The sequence below is a fragment of the Acipenser ruthenus genome, chromosome 1, assembly GCF_902713425.1.
Source record: "Acipenser ruthenus chromosome 1, fAciRut3.2 maternal haplotype, whole genome shotgun sequence".
NCBI classification, from domain to species: domain Eukaryota; kingdom Metazoa; phylum Chordata; class Actinopteri; order Acipenseriformes; family Acipenseridae; genus Acipenser; species Acipenser ruthenus.
The window spans coordinates 67845069-67869193 of NC_081189.1; the positions used below are offsets into that span (position 1 = coordinate 67845069).

The window sequence follows — 24125 nt, forward strand, 5'->3', positions numbered from 1 at the left end:
GATTTCACACCATAATGGTTGTTTATTTGTGTTTATTCTTGTCTGTAACAACAAGAAACACCTGATTAATATCTGTTTATGTCTGGCATGTCAGCTTTGATGGTTATTTATTTATTTATTCATTTTTGGGCTAACAGTGGCTAACATTACAGGGAAGAAAAAAACTAGTTTGAGGCATTCTTGGTTTTATTATGATCTTATAGAAATACTTAGACGAAAGTTTCAATGTGAAGTCTTTATCAACGTCTACATGTATTGTGCACTTCTAAGCACAATATATTTTGTGTGTTTCAAGTTATTTATTAAGAGGTTACTTTGACAAACCTGAGCTTGTTACCTACCGTGCATACATATATGTTTCTATTCTGACCCACAGTAAAATCTGGTAAGGTAAAAGATATTATGCAAGGCAAATATAACAGTACTTTTCCATCCCTGGCCCTGCCTATTACTTTGGTATAGCTTTATCCAAGAGTGTTTCGCGGTATGGATGAATTACCTGACAGGCAGACTTGAGTTCATCAGGGGTCTCAAACCCAGCACAGATCATGGAGGGTCTAACCTGGTTCCACCAGTACATAGGTTTGCTACAGGTTTCATAAGGAACGATGGGCAATGGGGCCTGATTTAATTTCTTTGCAACAACTGGTAAGGCTGAACCTAGGTGTAAGCAAGAGGTATGCATTAATACAGGTCGTAACTATTCCTTTAAATTGTTTCAGTGTGGAATAAACTTTATTACTTCAATCAAAAACATTCTGTACAGAAGCAGACACAATACAGGTACACCATCATATATCTGCACACAAATGGTAAAGATAGTAACCATGATAATGCAAATGTGTTTAAATATACACTGAAACTTGAGTGGTGTTGTTTCTGAAAAGCTAGGCCTCTGAATTATTAAATGACTGGGCCAACAAGTGATGATTGACATTTAAAACACTAAGCATCCCAAATAATTTTAGAACTTAGACCTTGAAGGTATTATAAGAACTAGATCTATAAATACAATTCAAACCATTTACAAATGTAATTGTAATCTGTACAAGCCACAGTAGAGCAAGTTGTTAGCATTAACTTTGTAATACTCACTCTTATCATCCCCCCACCCGGTCACATAGCAGAACTTTCCTTTGGGCAGTATATCAGTAGAGCTTGGTAGGCATGCAGGGCTGATTTCTCTGGTCATGTTGATTTTTTGTTTCAAGTGAATCAAAGCAATGTCATTAGAAATATCATTTCCCTCTGGATACCGGAAACCCTCATGGATAATGATGGCATCTATGCCAGAGCACTGCTCAGTGGGCTCCAAAAAAGTCATGTTGTGCTTGCCAAGGCACATTTGCCAATTGTTGGGTCTTGACAACCTGTTGGACAGAGACACAGAGAGTGTATCTCATAATAATGAAGATTTTTAGTAAACGAATATAAGCAAAAATAGATCGCTTTCCATTAACATTTAATAAATCCAGTTTTACCAAGTGTGGCATCTTGGGACCTTTGCTGTGGAGCACATGGTCAGATTGCTGAATGGAGTGAATGTCCAAAAGCAGTAACGTTTCACATAGAGCATTGTCTTTGAAATATCTGCATATTCCAAATTGAAATATAAGCAACGAACCAAAAGATCTTCAACAGAAGAAATACCGTATCAGTGATAATATTGCTTGTGCCAACAAGTAGTCAGTAACATAAACTCCACTCCACGGCTGTTAATTCAGTATGATGAAAAACTTGATGATCATGACATATTTCAACAGTATGTACAGAATAGTGCAGAATAGGAATTAGTAATTCCATGTTTAATTGCAACTTGATCAATGTCTCCTGATAAATGCAAAACTGTGACATACAGACTGATGGATTAACGGACAGACTCCTCCTTATATCTCCAGAATCAGATATTCAGTAATTTATGCAGGGGGATTAATCCCCAAACATGGATTTTAAAGCCCAGAATATGTATTATAAATCTTACTGCTGAAAACAGTGAGCAGCTGTAAGGACCCATTCTTCATGAATGAGAGTGCCTCCACACGAATGCTGGAATGGTACAACCTCTATGAATCGAGCCTAGAAGAAAAATAGGTATTTTTAGAGGATGTTGTTTAAAGCTGTTTATCATACAGATACATGATAAAGTCTGTAGTCACTCTTCATCCACAGGATGAACATTTGGTATTTATCTGCACTGTTAATCTTTGGTAGGGTCAGCAACAAACATGCTAGAGACAATGTAAAAGGTTGATTTACATTGCCTTTACTTTTCTGTGTGGATTGGCATGCCCCGAGGGAGCAGTTGTTTTATCAACCCCTATTGTAGGGGTCTGGAGTTGGGGAGAACTATTCTCCTTGGGCTATAGAATGGGGTTTCCCATGCTTGCTGTCCAAGACCTTAAAATGTAAACTCACCTGCATTGATACTTGCCAGGGCCATGAATGGGGAATTGCCTCTTCACCGTTCACTACTCTTGCAACTTGTGTATGCGGTGGAATAGCGGGAGTGCCACAGTTTGAGGGCCAGTCTGTAAATCAGGAAACCGAGAGGTTACACTATATTAATTGACATAGGCTGTAATACCTCTTTACATCAAACCCATTTGTGATCCAGCCTATAGGAAAAACATAATCAACACAGTCTTTTAGAACTGTATCTGAGATAGCTTTGTCTGAGATAGGAGGCTGTGTGATCCGGTGGTTAAAGAAAAGGGCTTGTAACCAGGAGGTCCCCGGTTCAAATCCCAGCTCACTCCCTGACTCACTGTGTTACCTTCAGCAAGTGCTCTGTCTTACGGTTGAGACGTTGTTGTAAGTGACTCTGCAGCTGATGCATAGTTCACACACCCTAGTCTCTGTAAGTCACCTTGGATAAAGGTGTCTGCTAAATAAATAATAATAACAACAGACCCAAAATCCACATATACCAGTCAATAGTTGGTTTACGGTTTTGTTTTCTAGGTGTGATGTTTACTTTATCACAGATGTTTATTATCATCAGAAAAGAAATTAAGGGTAAGGTGTCAGTTGCATTAAAGTATTCAAATGAGACAAGGGTGTGACAGTGTTCTTTTTTTGCCAAGTATTTGAATAGAGAATTAGAAAAATGCACAGGACAGCTTCATATCCAGCATGCACTTTGTATTTCTTCATAATGCATCAGTTGTTCTGAAATATGCTTACCATTTTAATTACCATTATGTCACACACTCACATCCCTGCTGTCTTCATGCGTCATTATTTACTTACTGATAGAAACATTGTCCCAGGGATTAGAGGGTTTGGGTGGCAAGGTTGGAAAAACAAAAGGATCAGTTGTCCAGTATCCACGGAAACCTTTCTCCACAAATTCACTGCCACTGTAGAATCGAATCACCACTTTGTTTCCTGTTGTCGTCAGTACAGGTGGGGCCAAAAGTCCACAAAACCGACCTTAATGGGAAAAAAGGTGATTCATCATAATATTCCCAGATGTTAAGGACAAGGCTTGAAAATCACTGTAGGCTGTTATGTACTTGTTTTTCAAACAGATGATGTAATGACAGACTTTTTGCTAACTTAAGGTTTCTCCCCCTGGGATTTCACTGTATTAAAAAATGCAGTCAGAACTACAAATAGAGATGCGTCATGGATATAAACCCATTATATAACAAGTGGGATGTCTTTGTCATTGACTTGGATTAGGACTCCAAATGTGTATTCGAGTGATACACAGGACACTGTTGACTTTCACACAGGACCTAAAACAAGGAAAGACCACTTGCCATATAGTAGCTATAACAAGGGTGGATTTAGTGTACTTGGAAACAACAGTCTCCTTCGAAACACTGTTATGTCCTTGTGCACGTAATGCACTCTGTAAGTATCATTCATCCATAGTTATTGCTTAATTGTGATTCTCACTTAAATATAATTATTGCTTAACTACAGTCCGTTGGGACCCCAAGATAAAAAGGATTAAATCAATCAATCAATATTTATTTTATATAGTGCCTTTCATAGTGGACCACCATCACAAAGCACTTTACAAGATAGTGAGGAACAATGCATAATACATCAAATACAGTGAAATACAGGGCATAGTGCATTAAATACAAACGGTAAAAAGAAAATGCAAATACATTAAATACAGGCATAATACATTAGATACAAGGCTAGGATGTGAATTTTAAACATTGTGGAATGCATGTGTTATACAGAATCATACAAATAAGATGGAGTGATAAACCTGAAATAGCAATTTTGACAGCAGCTAATCACAGATATCAGGCTTAAAGAGCATTGAAAGCAAGAGAGAACATAAATTAATGAATTAATCCTGACAGAAATCCAAGTTAGCAGAGGCCACAGAATCTGTTTCCGTTATCACTATTTCAGAATAAAATGAACACTTACCTAACTTAGTAGCATTTGCATGGTCTCCATCATACACATCCACATAATCCACACAGTTACCAAACAGGTTTACACCATGAAGCTCAAAGTGTGTGAACTTTATGTGAATTGTCTTGCTAGGTCCGACTGTAAAGTGCCATGTACAGAGCTTCTGTGGGGGGTAGGTGCCATTGGGCCAGCCTGGTGACAGAAACTCTCCTTGTTCACTGGTAAAATGACCTCCACAGCCAGCAATACCTGCAAAAAGATAAAGTTTATGTCTCTTCTTCATAAGTTTTATGTTTACCTTTTGGATCAATGTGCCAAAGTAATGGTGGACTGTGACATAGCTTACTTGCCCAGATCTCTTTCAGAAAACATTTTGCAAAAACATATCAATATATAGAACAGATATTAGAAAACATCTTTGTTATAATAGCATTTGTTTTGTACTTTTTTGTAAGAAACCAGAATTTGACTGATGATTCTGAAACTGCAGACAAGTTATGAAAACATAACAGATCGTAAAGATCCTAGTGGATGCAACTCCTCTCTTCCTTGTTATGTTTTTTTTTATGGAATGGACACTAATAGTAAGTAATATTAAATGTACTATAATGTCATAAACTGTATCCCTTCCATGTTTTGTGATGGGCTTGCATCATGCACCCCTTGGTGTTGGTTGTTTAATGTAATTTACATTGAAACCTACAAAAGGAATGCTGCTCTTTCAACCAGCAATTAACGAATTGGGAGCGTGTCTTACTGGGAACAACCGGCGGATCTATTGCTTTCCACGTAGCCAAGAAGCCGATATCCACAGTCTTGGCGTTCGAGGTAAACTGGACTGTCATAGTGTTGCTGATGCTTACTAGATCTGAAGGTGTTGTGTTACTGCAGTGGATCCCTAGAAGAAACAAATAACATGAATTACATTTGAACCCCAATTATCCAAACCACCCTGTTCTTCCCCAGCCCTTATCCCTAGTCAAAACTGGTATCTCAACACATTTACCTTCAGTGCTGCCAATGCATTACCATTAAAGACCATTACATAACAGGAGGTGGTTAAGTGTGATAGTTAAACGTCACTATTTGTGACATTTTACAAGTGTGACGAATACTAGGTGGCAATAGCACTCCACACATTAATATATAAATACTACAGTATTAATGTATGAAATGAGATATGTCATACCTAGAGTTTATCAGTAAATATTTCTATCTATAAAACTGTACTAAATTAAAGTTTGATAATACAATTTGAGAAACGTGTTGATGACAGGGATCTTCAATGTATTTTGTAGCCAATTTTCTATTGATATAACAATTATTATTATGTATAACTTAAATTATCAATTTCAATTATCAGTAAATGCTGCAGGAAGTTGTATAAAATAAGAATGGTGTTAAGGGTTTAAATGAACACAAAATAGAGGTAAATGATAGAAAGGCAATACATACTTACACACTTGTTATTCCAAAGCACAAATGTATTGTAATGTTGCTAACATGCTAATGCTCTGGATGGAAAAAAAACTAAACAACAAAATGGGGTAATGGGAGAACAAATTTGAACTTACTTCAACCACAGACACCACAGTGTCATATGTTTCTGTGCCTGATTTAGAAGTGACCCTGTAGTCTTGCCTGCTTTGTGCAAGTCCCTACACATGTTAACGAGTGTACGCTCTCACCAACACCCAGAAGAGGACTGGGCCAGTCTAAAAAACACTCTGAACTCTACCATGTGTCAAAGAGCTGCATAACTGCTTATACCAAAAGTTATAAAATACCCTGTACCTATGTTGCTTATTTCATCTGAGACGGTGACTTGGTCGTTGACACAGTTCAAGCTGTCTTCCAGAGAGAAGCTCTGAAAATGCAGGTGGACAACCTTCCCTGCTGGGGCTCTCAAGTTCCACACACAGATGCCGTTGTTCCTGTAGCTGAGCGGATATCGCATGGAGGAAAACGCTCCTCCTGTGCCCAACAGTTCCTTTGCACCACCACAGCCAGAGGCTTCGAGAAAAAAATAATTATACAATAAATTAAACATGGAAGAAATATTACTAATGCAATATAAGAGCTACATAATTCCAACCATTTCCTTCTTCATTTCAATCCTGAATTTGACAAAGATATGTCTTCATTTTTCAGCAAGAACAGGAAAAAAAAATCAAACTTTTTTATTTAACTGAAAGGCATTAACCTTTTGGAATAGTTGAGACAACACTCTAGATTTCCCATGAAGTTTGATCCTGTCTGGAGTCTTGGTTATTACTCCATTTATACTTTCTGGGCAGGAGTAACTACCATGATTGTCAATGTCTGAAATTACGTTTGAAAATCGGTGACAGGGCTACAATAATACCAGGAGCTTTAACAAGAGTATATCTGGATAATTGAATTAATGTTTACTGAACACATTCTTCAGTCCTAGCCAAAACTGTAATTATTTTTTTTAACTCATGCTCAAGCAAGTACTGCAGAGCCTGTTTCAACAAAATGTTCAAATTTGGTATTTAGAATTTCAACATATAATAAAGAAAAGATCAGCATTGTAAGAAGAAATGTCCACTGTCAATTTAAAAATAAACTAAAGCTACTTGCAGGGACTGTTAAGAATTGTTAGTTTTCATAACCGTTGTTGAGGGCTATATTTAATCTACACAACATAATTATTTAGCTCTGTTTGAATAAAGACCAGTAAGGTTTTCAAGACCCTTTCATGTTTATGAACAAAGCCACAAAATAGTAGTACATCCAGGAGGCACATACTGTTTAAGTCATAGATGTTCTTCTTGATAACTTGTTCTATCCAAGGGATGTATGCAGAGGTGCGAGTGAAGACACTGGGCTTCTTGTCCATAGTGCAGCCCATGGGGCCGAAGCTGGTAATGCCATGAACCTCCCACAGGGAGTTATTGATTGTGGACTGGCAAACAAGGGGCCCTCCAGAGTCTCCCTGTGAAATAGCAAGCAATTTAACACTTTTGCAGTGTGGGGTCACCACCACAGATCTCAACGGGCCACCCCACCCCACCCCATTTACTGAATAAATACTGGTTCTTTGTTACCTGGCAAACTGACTTCAACTCATCGGGACGAGTATAGCCACCACAAATCATGGACGTTTTCACTTGGAACCACCAGTAGTCAATCCTTTTGCATGTCTCGTAGGGAACGATTGGGAGGGCAACTTGATTGAGGGACTCTGCAACTTTTGGCGCTTGTGAGTTACCTGAAACAACAGGTAGAATAACAACTTAAAATGAAAACTTCTATATTGCGAAAAGATCTGTGGTACAGTAGAACTGCAAGCTTTGATATATTCAGTGAGAGTAAGATATTCAGGGCAAAAAAACTTCTGCTGGCAGTAGTTCAGTGCTTTTTCATATGTCCCTAGTTGTAGGGTAGGGGACACAAAAATGTTAACTTTTTTCCCCAAATGGAATCCCTTATATGTATAGTCTAATATATGAAAGCTGCATCTCCCTGTTGCAAGTACATTTCAGCCATATTTGACAAGACAGCAGACCTGACAGACTGCCAGGGGGCTAGATTAATTTGTGTATGGAGGGGGTAATTGCTTCAAAATTCCTCAGCTAGGAGGGTGAATAATCAGATTTATGCCCATGTTCTTAGAACTGCTCTGATAACAGATGTTGTCAAAAAGATGTCAAATATAGGGAAAGACTTAATAGTTTTAAACAATAAATGGTATTCTTTTGTATTTGTATTCTTCTCATTTATAGGCTACTTCAGCATTTGTTTTAAAATGTCATTTGGGTCTTGCAACAGCAGAGGGAGCTTCAGGCATGTATACGAGTGGAATGCCGTTATCCTGGAGCTGCTGAGGTACATGGGCCATGGCTCCCATTCCTTATTAGTCTCATCCACTGATAAGAAATACTTTTGTAATGCAGTTATTAGAACAAAATGTATATTACGCCCTTCGTCACTTAAGCTTGGCACCCTGGTCTCTTAATTCTCCAATAAGTCGAGGCATTGCTTTTATGATATTGGTGCCACCAAATTCTGAATGCAGGCAAGTCCATTCTGTAAATGATTTGAGCATTTCATATTAGATGTAGACCACTTTTAATGTGCTGTAAAATCTCAGTTTGAGTAAACAACTTGTTGGCTATATAGGTGTTCTTGACAATTTTCGGACAGCAGCCATTTCAGTGCCCTCAAGGGAACACAACCAGGAGAAGAAGAGAACGAGGCTGAATGCTTGGGCAGCAAGGAGCTCCTTACCTGTCTCATCCCCCCAGCCTGTTGCATAGCACTTCTTGCCTGGGGGCTGCAGCTCCTCTGCGGGCGGAAGGCAGGCGAAGTCGATGTGGGGGTTGGCTGTCACCTCTCCATCCAGCCTGACCAGAGCAATATCGAACTCCACTGAGGGCACCTGTGGGTACTGGAAGCTCTCGTGCCGATAGATCCCCAGCACAGCGAAGCACTGCTCACCGGGCTCTTCATAAGTCAGGTTGTGTTTGCCCAGGCATATCTGCCAGCGGTGGAGCTCGTTGGCATAGCTGCAGAGTCACAGCAGACTGTTAGAGGTTAACACCCCAGGGGCGCTGAAGGTAGGAATTCTATTCAGTGTATTTTTGTTTTTTTAAAAACCTTATTTTAAATAAGAGTTGTTTCCTAAAGGTCTTTAAAGAAAGTTTACCTTTGACGCTTGTTTTTTTACACACTGAATTAAGAGGTTGTGGCAGGGTGTCTCGCCCCTTTGTATATATATTTGTTTATTATTATTGTAGGTGTTTATATGCAGGTGGACGAAAACTGTCCGTCACTATGTAAGAAATAACCTATGACAGGGTGTGCAGTAAGACAATTCTTACCGCACACACTGGAGTGGGTTATTTCGCTTATAAAATGGCTATATTTTTAAAAAAATAATAATTACACAAACCAGCTTTTTTGAGGACAAAATTAGAAATGTATTATGTATCCTTCCACTGATAAAAGAAAATAGTCCCTGAATACATATATTTTGTACTTTTTTATTTGCCATAAACATTACATTGAACATTCCCATTTATAGTAAAAGTTTCGAGATAAAATGGCATTTGGGAATTGAAATCAGACTGATTTCCCACATGTGAGGGAGGATTCACGGAACAGTTAAACACTGCACTTGCACTTGACATCAAGGGAGAAGCTTCCAAGTGTTTTTGTGTGTGTGTGTGTGTGTGTGTGTGTGTGTGTGTGTGTGTGTGTGTGTGTGTGAAGGAAATGATCCTTCTCAGGTTTTGCGGTCTTCAGGAGAAGCTGACCAATAATTTCAGAGGCTGTTTTCACACCGATGGCTGGTAACCGGCATAATTTCCCTAGACTGCAAACCAGCACGAGTTGATATGTGGACTTCTGTGTCAGTTTGCGCAGTCCTTCCCGTCCACGGTGAGCACAACAGAATTCTATGCCAAACCCAATCTTGTTAAAAAGCCCAATGGTTGAACATTGCATACTCACTAGTCAGTATTATAAGGTGATATTTAGGTTAATTGTATATATTACAAGCTGAGTGAGACTTGCGTGGTGATTTCTCAGATGGCTTTTGAATAAAGTGTTACTGCTACTGCTGACCTCAGAGTTTTCTTTGTTCTGTTCTCTGACTTAATACCACAGTGAGTGATTTAAATGCTGTTTCAGTTGTATGTTGACATTTTTACCAAAAGAAACAGATAATTGTTACTATTGTTCAGTTACTATTGTTCACTAACAGATAATTGTTACTATTAAGGCGTAGTAATATTAATAGATCACATAAGTGGGTCTATGATGTCATAGCCCTGCGGTAAGACAATACTTACTGTGCGGTCATGTGATCTTGTTAAGCCAATCACAGCACTTAATTTATCCAAGCCATTTTATAATGTTATTTATTATTTGAGACCGGCGAAAAGCTGGCATTATAATGTTTAGTTGGCAAAGAGGAGGTTAAATCCCCATCCCTATAACCTTGTGGGAATGTGGCTGGAGCCTTAAGGTAATTATTTGATAGGTAATTAAGGCTCCAGCCACAGGATATAAAAGGACCCGCTCCGGGCTCACTGAGAAGAGTGTTCAGAGTGGAGAACAAGAGTGGAGACAGGAGGTAAAATTATTTAAAAAGATAGCAATTGCTAGACGTGCTGGCTTTGCACCAGCACGATACTACTTGTTGCTGTTTGTTTGTTTGGCCAACGTACCTTTTTGTTTGAGTGTTTAGTTTTGTTTAAAACCTTTTGATTTATTTATTTAATAAAACACTGAACGCCGTAGCGTCTCAGTTTGCCCCCGCCTGACGTCACGCCTGCAGCCATCCAGTTTACAGAAGAAAGAAAAGTTGCTTACTTGATGAAACAATGTGCTGCTGTGAGGACCCAGTTCTTATGAATGGCAGTTCCACCACAAGTATGGAAGAAAACAGTCTCATTGCGACTTGCTGGCCACACCTGCAATAACATAAAATTATATATGTTCAGTCCATTTTTCCAGAGGGTGTTATACTATACATATGTATGAAATTAAGAACTTCAGCTCAAGCTGGGAAGTTTTTTTTACTGAATCCAGAAACTAGCGCCCCCTGGAGACTCAGAGCGGAAGTGCAGTTTTTTTTGTTTTGTTTTTGGGAAAAAAAAAAGAAAAAAGTAAATGGAGCTGGCCCAGGAGGAGGCAGATGACAGCTGGGAGCTATTTTTAAAAGGGCTCGCGGCAGAGTTGTGCCCCAGCTGTGGGGCATATGGACACACAGTGGCCATCTGCCCCACCCAGTATGAGGAGGAGGATCTGTCGCTGCAAGAGCCGGAAGCGGAGGAGCCAGTGCGTCCCGTGTCCGGAGGGGAGGAGCCTGTGCGTCCTGTGTCCGGAGGGGAGGAGCCAGTGCGTCCTGTGTCCGGAGGGGAGGAGCCAGTGCGTCCTGTGTCTGGAGGGGAGGAGCCAGTGCGTCCTGTGTCCGGAGGAGAGGAGCCAGTGTATCCTGTGTCCGGAGGGGAGAAGCTGAAGGCCCAAACCCCTATTTTTTTGGGGGAGGGACGAGGGCGTGAAGCTCAGGCTCCACAGCAGCCGCTGTTTTTGCTGCTGAAGGGAGCCCAGCGGAGACACCCGCCACCAGCCCTACCCCCGCTGTCGGAGGAGCCGGCAGCGCCACCAGCCCTACCGCCGCTGTCGGAGGAGCCGGCAGCGCCACCAGCCCTACCCCCGCTGTCGGAGGAGCCGGCAGCGCCACCAGCCCTAACCCCGCTGTCGGAGGAGCCGACAGCGCCAACAGCTCTAACCCCGCTGTCGGAGGAGCCAGCAGCGCCATCAGAGGGAGACGAGCTGCTGTTCCTGCTCCTGCCATTAGAGGAGCGGGAGCGGGCTCTACCTCCTGTCGCCAACAGCGAAGAGGAACTCTGGCCGCTGCCACCCTGGCCGGAGGTTCCTGCACTGTTGGCCACGCCCAAGGAGGCCTGCTGCTCCGCATCGCCTCCCGAGGGTCCGCTGCTGCTGCCGTCGCCTCCCGAGGGTCCGCTGCTGCTGCCGTCGCCTCCCGAGGGTCCGCTGCTGCTGCCGTCGCCTGGGGTCATCGGGGATCCTGCTTTGCCTGGGGTCGCCAGGGATCCTGCTTCGCCTGGGGTAGTCGAGGGTCCTGCTTCGCCTGGGGTCGCTACACTGTGGCTGAAGCCCCACAGAGGGGAGCTGCCGGCCATGAAGAAAGGGGGGGAGGTCAGGAGACCAGCTCCCCCAGCCGCACTTTCGCAGCAGGATAATGTGTGGCGGGAGCCCCAGAAGAGGGAGCTGCCGGCCAAGAAGAATTGGGGGGTGCCGGACCTCCCACCATGGCCACCCCCATGGACACTGTGCTTCCCTCTCTTCCGGGACTTTGAGACTGAGGGGGGAGGTGGCCATTTAGGCCATGTTGTGCTGCGCACAAGGAGGGGAGGTGTGTGATGGGGTGCAGCCTATTTTGTGGTGGTTTTGTGTTTTTGTATTGTTTAGAGTGGATATGAGTGAGTTTGGGGTGTGGTTCAGTGAATTTGTGTGAGGAATGTGTGGAATGTGCCTGGGCTAATGAGGTGCGAATTGCCCAATTAGCCCAGGCACCTGTATAAAAGGGAGTGGTTGGGTATGTTAGTGGGTGAGTGTTTGGAACAGTGAAAAGACGTGTGTGAGAGAGTGAATGATTCTTTCTGTATAGTTTGTGTTTAAAGCCTGTTTTTGTGTTTGTCTTTTTGGTTGGCCACCGTGCCTTTTTATTTGTGTTTTGTCAATTAAAATATTTTGGTTTCACTGCATTTTCTGTCTCTGAGTCTTCCCTCTGCTGCTATCCTGCCACACTAATGCTTATCAAAATGTTTCTGCCGTAGCTCCAGGGCTAGCTGCAAATTGAAGTCCCTCCGAGTGATTGTGTTGCCGGTGCACTCCTTGTACAAAACCATAGTGTTGATGGCTGCCAGGTCCAAAACATTATAAAAAACAGACACAGGCCACCTGCGAGTATCACCTTTGACAGAATACAGCCGTGCCATTTGATCCAGTATATCCACACCGTACTTCATTGTGTTGTAAAATGCAACAGTCTCTGGCTTTCCTTTAGCATCAGTCCCGATGGTCACTGATTTGTGCAGAGAGCTTGGAATAAGCACATTTATTATTTTTTTACATCTGTACACACTCAGGGTGGCACAGTCAGTCTGCCTGAGGAGTCTAATTGAGTGCAGGGGGGCTCATACGGCTTGAGCTGTTGGTGGTAACTCTCGTCTTGCCTTGTTCACAGTCCCTACCAAGGTGTATTTTTTTTTCTTCAACTTCCTGGGAAATGGAGAGAAGTAAAAAAATTGTCAGTGGTGACATTTCATCCTTTGCCCAAGTACGGCTCCATCAGCCTCAGCACAACACTGTCTCCCAGTCTCTCACCAGCAGGGCGCCATGCACATACAGGATTACAATGAAAGCTTGTAATTCCTCCAAAGACTGTTCCCAGGGGTCAACATTCAGTACCCGCTGTGCCTCTGCCATGGTACAGCGCTGAATGTGAAGCAGCAGTTGCATAAAGATCAACAACAGAAATGCACTGAGTGGGGTATCTATGTTTCGTTTTGCGTGCGACATTGGGCCTGAAGCTTCAGACAAAACATTTTCTGATGTGCGTTTTCTCAAAGCCTCATCACCTGGATTTATAATTTTCCAAACTGTCCCGTCTTTGCCCACCTCCTGAATTACGCTTTGCCCACCTCCTGAAGCTGATGCAGCAGGTGTAGTTGTCCTTGGTGCTGGTGGTGCTGAAGCGGCAGATGCAGGAGGAGCCGCAGGGACAGCAGCTGTTTCTCCAGTACTGGATCTGGATCTGCCACGGCCACGACCTCGACCTCTCCCTCTCCCTCTGGTCGGTTCTTGTTGTGTTTTCACCTGCAGGTAAATCCATCTCGGTGTCCTCACTTTCACTGGCGGAACTGCTGGTTTTCGACAGCCCAGGATGCATCGCTGTCGTTATCACTCACCTCGCCATCAGAATCTCCTTCAGCCAAATCTTGTAACAGTTCAAGCACTTCTTCCGTATTCAGTACTCGTCTTTGTGCCATCTTCTCAGTCAATATACAGATAATAATGAATTGGAGTGCCCACAGCAGAGTCTAATAAACGCTAACACCAGCCAGCCTGTCGCCAGCCCTACACCTAATACAAAAGAATTAGCATACATGATCAAGAGGTGACTGATCAAGGCATTGATCACAACACCTGGGTTTGCAACGTTCTCAAGATTGAATTACAAAGGACAGTTACAAACTTGCTGAGCTGATTCAGAGGACAAGCAGACGAATCACTGTACTGTGATTCAATGTGTATAGTTTTTGACAACTGCTAATAAAATAAATAATAATAATAATAATAATAATAATAATATATGATGTGTAGAATGACTTTCATTAGTGTTTCAGCACTCGACAGGAGTATTGTGACAAAGAGAGAATGAACTCTTGTTTTAGATCTCCCTCCCGACCGGTGAAGGCGCTAGGGAGGAGGAGCAGACATCCCCAGGAAAGGTGGAAGTCGGCCACCTGGAAAGGGGGGCGGGACCGTGGTGCGCAACGTCACCAACCCAGACGGGAAGCGCTGTGGCAATCGCGCATTGGTCAACGGCGGTTGCCCTCGCTGACCAATGGGAACGGGACGAAGCGTACAAAAGGGGGTGTGGCCCAGGCTTCTGTTCCTTCTGGCAAGGTACTGTGAGAGAGACGGAGAGAGAGAGAAAACGAGAAGGATACAAATAAACGGGGGAAGGGAAATAAAAGAAAGGGTTGTGTGGCGCGGATATTGCTGCTAATCCTCTTGTGTTTTTATCTGTCTGTCAGAGCACTAACGGGACGCTCCGGAGTAACAAGGGAGGAGCGCGAACCCGGAAGTGCTGGACTGGTGACGCCCCGTTTTCCCTTCCCGGACTAAGGAAGGACGGACTATTGTTTTTTTGTTTGGATTTACAATTTCCCCTTGTTCCCTTTGTTTTGTGGTTGCCAGGTTACACATCGTTGTGTATCCTGGCTCCATTATTATTTTGTTGTGGGCAAAATAAAGCCGTGCATTTCTGCATCTAAAACCAGGACTGGTCTGTTTATTTTCCATCACCCACTCAGCTATCCTGTCACAAGTAAATAATATGTTATTTCACGATGACTTTGATTTTATTACAAAGCCCAGACTAAATTGTCGTCTATATTGTATTGATTTCAATATGCCGCATAAACTGCGGGTCTGGCGGTTGAGGAAGCAACTGCTTATAACTTATTCATTTTTATGATTCTGCAGCTGAAACACTGTATGGGTATTTAATTCAAATATTTAGTAACACATGCACGAGATATTCACATATGCGGAGATATTTAAATTTGAATTGCAAAAGCCGTTCAAAAAGCGGCTATGACGGTGCTAGTCTTAAAACTGGATAGGAACAGGTTGACATGTGGGGCATGTTGTCAGTATCCTCCTTTGTTAAAACTTGTGAAAAATAAACATTTAATATATCTTCTATTTTTTCTCTTCATATATGATTTTACCATTTGTACCTCTGAGACATTTTACTTCCTCATTGAATGTTCTTTTGCTGTAATAATATTGGAAAAACTTTTGTCTACTTTTGGGATGTAATTGTTTTGCACCTCTAGTTTTACATTTTTGAAAAAATAGCCATCCTTTTTCTGTGGATGTTTTCTCTATTTACACCAATCTACTTCTGTTAGTCTCTGTTTCATTCCTAGTTTGCCTTTTTTAAAATTGAAAACCTTAGCTTTAGTCGTTAATTTGGAGTTTTAAAAATCACTTCAAATGAGACCATGTTGTGATCTGAGTTTGCCAATGGTTCCCTGACCTCTGTTTGAGTTATTTTGTCTTCATTATTTGAAAAGACTAAATCAAGGCATGCCGCCCCTCTAGTCGGTGCATTGACAAATTGCGTTAGGAAGCAGTCATTTGCCATTTCTACCATTTCAATTTCGGCTGTTGTGCTCCCCACAAGATGTTCCCATTTTATATGGGGGAAGTTGAAATCCCCCATTAGTATGGCTTCTCCATTGCTACATGCATTTCTAATGTCATTGTATAACAGATTATTTTGCTCAGTATCTGAATTTGGCGGTCTATAGCATGCCCCTATTATTATGTGCTTTGAATTTTTGCCCATTATTCTGACTCATATTGATTCTGCGTTTTTTTTTTCTTTCAGATTAAACACCTGGGCTTCAAGACTAGTTTGGATTTATAGCGCTACCCCTCTGCCTCTTCTGTCCTGCCTGTCTTTCCTATACAGTGTATATCCACTAATATTAAATTCGTCTCCATTACTCTCGGATGACCAAGTTTCTGTAACACCTATCACACTGTAGTTACTTTTTAGTGCAGTAGCTTCAAGTTCTAACATTTTGTTTCTGAGACTTCTAGCATTTAGATAAATACATTTAACCCTTAGCGGTCCATTTATTTAGCGCATCTGGTCCATTTTATTTTCACAGGCACAGTTTATTTTAGACGCGCTGTTTAAAAGGTTTTTTTTCACAGTAAAACAGGTTTAAAAGGCACTGCATATCAACAGGACACTCAGTACTGCATCTCCAGCCCCGCCCCACCCCTTGTTCGCTGTATTTTTCACATACCTCTTCATAGTCATGCATACTGGTAAATCATCTCCTGATCACTCGTTGTATCACCAAACTCCTCAATAATGCGATCCTAGTCATTATTTTATTACTGTAACATCTCAAAAAGCTCTGCAAATGTCTGTGATATTCTTTGAGCGCTGGATGTGGAAGCAGCTATCTTGTTTGTTTATGGTGTGCCAGAGCTGTGTATTGGTCAGATCTGCCCCTTTTTTTCTGCATTTTTTCAGCCATTGAATAGTTTTATTTGCTTTTTCCGGAGAAGAAACGACTAGAGACCTGTGCTTTACGTTGTTTTGATGATGTCGAACAGGGTCCGACATCGGACCGGAAAGGGAAAATTGTAATGTCGGACCTGGTCCAACATAGGACCGTAAAGGGTTAATGGCTATCTTACCTGACTTGTTGACCTTGTTGCCCTTGTTAACTGAACAACAAAATCTAAGTACCAGAGGAATGAGAATCATTTAAAAAAGTGGAACAGAGATTTCCTTTAAACTTATTGGTATACAATTAGAAGATGAGAACTTTGCAGCACTGGAAATAAAAGTGAACTGACTGATTTGATTTATCATGGGTTCAGTGTTTTAGAACAAAGCATTCTCAGAAATATATAAAAAAAAACTTGCATTGGTATATAATATATATGTTGAAAAATAATTCTTAATTAGCACTGTCTAAGATGAAGTACCCCATTTGTGTAGTTAGTATGTGCTGAGTTGGCATAATAATAGTGCAACAAATTATGCAGTAATTTGAATATGTTCCCCATGCTGGGGAATCAATTGCCATCTTCCCTGGAGCAGGGAACCACACAATTAAAGGGTGATTCATATTAATGCGGATTCGGGGAGAGCTGAAACATTCTAATGGGAAAAAAACGTGTTTGTTAATATAGGCAGTAGCACAGTGGCACAGTAGAACAAACGCACATCGTACCACACTATTTATATTTTTATTTGGTATAAGCTTCTATGTAGTCCTAGATACCACAGCAAAAGTAGCCTGTGTTATCTGAGATAGAACTCTGTTGTCAGTTACAACCTTTTGCTTGTAGATATATCCAGGATAAAAGGGTTAACAATGGATAGCAAAATCATTAATCATTGTCTTGTAAACCCTTGCTAATGCACGAGCAAGGATGTTTTGGTCTTGCAACTAAAGGTTAACTGCATAATATATCACAATTTAACAGAGCTTTGCAGAGCTGTCAGAAATACTTAATAACATAGTGTAACAGAGAGTGAATTAATCCTAGTCAACAATCTCCCTCCCGACCTGTGAAGGGTCTGTATAACAGGAACAGAGTGCATCGTACTGGATGGTTCGGCACTTAATTCCAGGGTCAGTCGGAAGCCGGCCATCCAGGAAGTGGGGGAGGGGAGTCAATACCATAAGTCATCGCCCTAGTACGATAAGAGATGTGTCAGTCATGGATTGGAGAAGATGTTATTGAACTAGCTATCAGAGGGGGCGTGACTGAAGGTATATCAGGGAATGTGGCTGAGCGATCTGTTCCTTTGTTATGGTTTACGAAAGGACCAGGAAGGAGTAAAAACGAAACCGTGGGTGTTTCTATTTGTTTTGTTAACTGTTTATTTGTATTTAGTAGACAGCTAACGGGAGCTATTCCAGCAAGCATTAAACCCGGATTCCAAATACTGTACTAGTCACCAATAATTGTGTATTCACCACCAGCACTGGAGCACCGCGAGAAAGGACGCGGAGCAGTGCTTGTATTATTGTATTATTATTTCAGGACTGAAACCCTGTTGTGCTTAGCTGTGCAATCACACATTGCTGTGTAGTTGCCAGCATTGTTATTTAATGGTGCCAAACCGTGACAATAATTAAAAGAACTGTTTGGACCGTGAACACTGTGTTATTGTCGTTGTTTGAGCACTGCATCACCTCTACACCTGCACACTACTAACCACTTTGCCACACATGGCAATTAATGAGTATACAAGATGCTTAATTTAAAGTGCAACCAAACTATTTAAATACATTTCACTTGAGATTATGGCATTGAGATCAATTGATGCTGAAAATGAAGTGGATTTAAATTGGTCTAAATTAAGATTCATTAATGTGAGCTAGGCGTACGAGTAAAAAAAAAAAAAATTAAAAGTAGTTCAAATTTGATTTTTTGGTTCTCTACAAATGATTGCTGCACTATTCTTTTACATTACTCTAACTGTTCTATCACTCTCCATAGACACCATTTCCTACTTTAATACCAGAGTTATATGCATACCTAGAACTGCCACGAGCGGTCAATTTGACCGACTGTGACAGAGAGCGAATGGATCCTAGTCAACAATCTCCTTCCCGACCTGTGAGGTCGCTGTATAACAGGAACAGTGTGCCTCGTACTGGATGGTCTGGCAGTTCATTCCAGGGTCAGTCGTAACTGTCTGTGCTTGTCATTATAGAAGGCTGACCTCTGGGAGCTTAGCTAAACTGCCAGCAATTAAACCTGGACTACACTTCACCACTGTGCACGAATAAACCTGTAAATCACCACTTTCACTAAGAGCACTCACTCTGGTCTTGTGACTGTGTTGTGTTTGTGTGTGTCTTGTTTAGTGTATGATATTTCGGGACTGAAACTCGTGGTATGCCTGAGCGATACACATCATTGTGTAGAGCCAGGTATCATTATTTGTCAGCAAATAAAGAGCTGCTTTTTCACTGTGAACTGTCATGTGTCTATCATTCCTGAGCACTGCATCACCACTGCACCTGTGCACTACAAACCACTTTGCCACACCACTGTATTAAAGACAACATAAATATTATTATTATTTGTTTATTTAGCAGACGCCTTTATCCAAGACGACTTACAGAGACTAGGGTGTGAGAACTATGAATCAGCTGCAGAGTCACTTACAACTATGTCTCACCTGAAAGACGGAACACAAGGAGGTTAAGTGACTTGCTCAGGGTCACACAATGAGTCAGTGGTTGAGGTGGGATTTGAACCAGGGACCTCCTGGTTACAAGCCTTTTTCTTTAACCACTGGACCACACAGCCTCAGGACAAATTCAGACACGTCATATAAAATATCTGCACAACCGAAACATTGTAAATAAATGAACATTTGAACAGAAATGGGTTTATATACAGACACGTTATATAAAGCGCAACTGCAAAAAACAATAAAAAAATAAACAAAACTAACATTTGAAAATAAATAAGTGTATATACTAGTATATTATTTATATACGAAACTGTACAACCGAACCAATGTAAATAAGCAACAAGAAATTGAAAATAAATGGGTTTCTATACAGACATAAAGCGCAAATACGCAACTTAAATTATGTAAATAAAAAAGAAAGATTTGAACATAAATGGGTTTTATAGACAATCGCAACACCAGAACATGTTATCAAAGAAGACTAAGTGTTTGCACAATCCACACAGATGTTGTGCTTCTCCACATATGCGGTACACTTTCCACACACTGCCTTTGCTCATTGGACACAGCTATCAAGAGTCATTGCATTTTGTAACCTGGCATTGACGACGCTTGCGGCTGGCACCAGTGTCGCCACCTTCAGCTGCTGGTACCTGCTTTGCACTCTTTTTCTGTTCAAAATGTTTCTGGTGAAGTTCTTCGGCCAGCTGCAATATATAATTTCTCCTCATTATCTTCTTGCCTGTGCATTCCTTGTAAAGAATAAAAGAGTTGATGGTTGCGAGATCCAATACATTGTAAAACACATGAACAGGCCACCTGCGAGACCCAGCTTTCACTGAGTTTTCCTGTGCCATCTGGTCTAAAATGCACTTGTAAACTGTTAAAGAGTGCAGCAGTCAGAGTGCTTCAGAATTGCAGTGGAGTTCAGCTCTGTGTGCAGGTCTCCTGCAGTCAGAGTACTTCAGAATTGCAGTGGAGTTCAGCTCTGTGTGCAGGTCTCCTGCAGTCAGAGTACTTCAGAATTGCAGTGGAGTTCAGCTCTGTGTGCAGGTCTCCTGCAGTCAGAGTACTTCAGAATTGCAGTGGAGTACAGCTCTGTGTGCAGGTCTCCTGCAGATAGTGGCAGTTCTCACCTTTGTTTATTTGCAGTTGAAAACCAAGCTTGTTTTTTTCTTCTTCAACTCTTTTGCCAATTGCAGTGAGGTACAAAAAAAATGTCGGTGGTAACATTTCTCTCTTTTCCCATTAGCTGAAGTACCACACTGTCACCCACCCTTTGGTTAGCTGGGTGAGTCTCATCCTTGCCCAAGTAGGGGTAGCTGTTTATCAAATATTTGGATTGAACGTCCACTACCACCCAAAGGTGTGGGTGGGCTCAATATATGTCTAACAAACCATTTGTTAGACATATATTGAGCCCACCCACACCTTGCTTTTGTTGGAAAAAGCAGCATCTCAACTGTAATGTTCTTTTTTGTAGTGAGAATGCTGTAATCAATGATGCGGTTCCGAACTTCAGATGGCAGGACAAATTTATCATTCTGAAGGCACACACTTCTGGTCCTCTTCAAATCAAAACGCACACATTTTATAATTTCATAAAAGCGATTCAGTGCCATTGTCTCTGGAAAAAAAGGTCCCCACTTAATGGACCACAAGCTCTCCGGCGACAGGCCGTTGGCACCATATGCTCCACGAACAAACAATAGTGCAATCAATGCTTCCTATTCTTCCAAAGGCAATGACCAGGAATCATCATTTAGTTGTCAGTGGGCTTCAGCTTCAGTGCAGCGTTGTATGTGGCGAAGCATACACTCATCTATCAATAAATGAAAAGCACCCAATACGCTCTCATCAGAGATGTTGCGTTTTGCATATGGAGTGGGTCCTGAAACTTCCTTCAAAACATTTGGTTGACCCCTTCTTCCTGCAGCGTGGAGACCAGGATTTATAATGTCTCAAACAGTGCCATCACGACCAACCTCTTGAATACCTGGTGGTGCTGGCGTTACTGCTGGAGAGGCTGCTGGTACAGGTGCAGGGGCTGTTACAGATGAAGCAGCTGGTACAGGTGCAGGGGTTGCCATGTGAGAAGTAGCTGGTACAGGTGCAGGGGGTGGTACAGATGAAGGGGCTGGTACAGGTGCAGGGGGTGCCACGTGAGATTTGGCTGGTACAGGTGCAGGGGCTGGTACAGGCGAAGCGGCTGGTACAGGTGCAGGGGGTGCCACGTGAGAAGTGGCTGGTACAGGCGAAGCAGCTGGTATAGGTGCAGGGGGTGCCACATGAGAAGTGGCTGGTACAGGTGCAGGGGCTGGTACAGGTGAAGTGGCTGGTACAGGTGCAGGGGGTGCAACAGGAGCACGTCTTCTTCCATGTCCTCTTCCACGCCCCTTTGCGAGTTCGATTCTGTGTCCAGGTGTTCTCAAAGGAGTGCTGGGGTGATATCTTTGCTCACTTGGTCCTGGCACTTCGCTGGAACTGTCCTCACTTTCACTGCTGCTGGAATTTTCTCCTACACAAACACACTCTTCACCAGAGTCAGTTTCATCAGTGGCAACAACTTTTTCGACTCCAGATTCACTTTCAGATACATTCTGCAGTAACTGTAAGCATTGCTCAGTAGTCTTAAGTCTTTGGCAACTCATTTTCATATTCTCCAGGTTTGTGTCTGCGGCTGGAGCAAGGCGACAACGGTCAGGGGTTTGAAGATTCATCAAGGGAGAATGAAATGCTTGAGGAAGAAGGGACAAGGGCCTCGCATTGATCAGTACTTCTTACGAAGTCAGTCAAGTCAGTCGAATGAAATCCAGCGACAGGAAGCAAACCACAGTTCGCAGGATATCAGCACCCCTGTCATAGATGTGAGGAGGACTTGCATGGACACAGTTAGTGATGAACCTAATGATCCTTGTGAACCCGGTCAAACAAACCAGCATAAGAGAGAAAAGAACCTCAACGGGCACAAGCCTGGAGTTAAATGGCCAAGAGCTTGTGAGAAAACTGCATGGGACACAGTAAACACAGATCTCTGCGTTGCATTGGAAAGATTAAGTGGAACAGTTGAAAAGAAGCTGGATAAATTTGGGGACATCATCTACGCATATGGAAGTGAGAGGTTTGGAGTTGAAAAAAGGAAGGAAAAAGTACAAACTATTCCTGGAAAGTCTAGACGGCAGCAGGAGATTGAACGCTTAGTTAGAGAAAGGAGACAGCTGAGGAACCAATGGAGAAGAGCAGAACAAAGTCAGAAGGAGGGACTCAATCTCTTACAAAGGGTCATAAAAGATAAGCTTGCAACATTGCGCAGAGCTGAGCGCCTACGGAAACGCTACAAAAAGAAGGAGCGTGCGAGAGCTAACTTTTATAAAGACCCATTCAAATTTGTAAAGAAGTTATTCACCAGTGAGAAGAATGGCACACTAAAAGCATCTAAGGTTGAGCTGGAGAGATATTTGGAGGAAACACATACAGATTCAAAAAGGCAGGAGCCTATGTCAATTCCGTCAGACATCCCACCTATCAATCCACCAGAATACCAAATGGAGGACTGTGCACCTAAGTGGAAAGAAATAGAGCAAGCTGTGAAAAAAGCAAGGGCTTCATCATCTCCAGGGCCTAATGGAGTTCCATACAGAGTGTACAAGAGTGCTTCAGGAGTTCTACGAATTCTGTGGAAATTGATGAAAGTGGCATGGGAAAAACAGGTTGTACCAAGAGCATGGCGCCGAGCAGGTGGAGTCTTTATACCTAAAGAAAAAGATTCTACAAGCATCAGTCAGTTTCGTCCCATTTCCCTATTAAACGTAGAAGGCAAGATTTTCTTCAGCATTATTGCTCAGAGATTGTCAGCTTACCTATTAAAGAACTGCTTTATTGACACTTCAATACAAAAAGCGGGCATTCCAGGTTTCCCAGGTTGCTTAGAACACATCAATGTGATCTGGCAACAAATTCAATCAGCTAAAAAGGAGAGGAAGGAGCTCCATGTGACATTCCTGGATTTGGCTAATGCATATGGTTCAGTGCCACATGAACTACTTTGGGCAGCATTTGATTTTTTCAGTGTACCGATGACAATAACAAATTTAGTGAAAGCCTATTTTGGAGATTTGCAATTCAGTTTTTCAACTTCAGAATTCAGCACTACATGGCAATGCCTAGAGTTGGAATAATGGCAGGATGCACCATTTCTCCGCTGGCTTTTACCATGGCAATGGAAGTAATCATTAGGGCATCAAAATGGGTAGTAGGAGGAGAGCGCTTGGCTTCTGGAATGCGACTACCACCAATTCGAGCATACATGGATGACATGACAACCATGACTACAACAGTAGCCTGCACTAATCGATTATTGGGCAAATTAACCAATAACATTGAATGGGCACGAATGCAATTCAAGCCCACTAAATCAAGGAGCATCTCTATAATTAAAGGCAAAGTAGTAGATAAAACATTCTTCATTAATGGTGAGGCAATACCAACAGTGTCTGAGAAGCCAGTGAAGAGTCTTGGGAGATGGTACGACGGGGATCTAAAGGACACAGTTCGTGTGGGAGAAGTTAGACAACAAGCAGTGGAAGGGTTGAAGAGCATAGACAGCTGCGCTCTACCAGGTAAACTAAAACTCTGGTGCTTTCAGTTTGGTCTACTGCCGAGGTTGCTGTGGCCACTGACTGTGTACGAGGTTTCTTTGACA

The 24125-nt window shown here is 42.1% G+C and overlaps 1 protein-coding gene across 3 annotated transcripts in view; it reads right to left on the minus strand.

Moving 5' to 3' along the window:
• zgc:154142 (uncharacterized protein LOC555481 homolog) overlaps positions 1 to 24125 on the minus strand; it is a 53642-nt gene that overhangs the window by 2361 nt on the left and 27156 nt on the right. For all 3 annotated transcript variants that reach the window (XM_059028173.1, XM_034034983.3, XM_034921658.2), the window contains 12 exons: positions 10726 to 10826; positions 8638 to 8915; positions 7455 to 7618; positions 7156 to 7342; positions 6178 to 6396; positions 5141 to 5281; positions 4396 to 4632; positions 3250 to 3432; positions 2416 to 2528; positions 1982 to 2076; positions 1096 to 1370; positions 500 to 660 (listed from right to left, as the gene is read on the minus strand). In XM_059028173.1, coding sequence (XP_058884156.1) covers positions 500 to 660; positions 1096 to 1370; positions 1982 to 2076; positions 2416 to 2528; positions 3250 to 3432; positions 4396 to 4632; positions 5141 to 5281; positions 6178 to 6396; positions 7156 to 7342; positions 7455 to 7618; positions 8638 to 8915; positions 10726 to 10826 — 2154 coding nt within the window. The remainder of the gene's footprint in view (positions 1 to 499; positions 661 to 1095; positions 1371 to 1981; positions 2077 to 2415; positions 2529 to 3249; positions 3433 to 4395; positions 4633 to 5140; positions 5282 to 6177; positions 6397 to 7155; positions 7343 to 7454; positions 7619 to 8637; positions 8916 to 10725; positions 10827 to 24125) is intronic.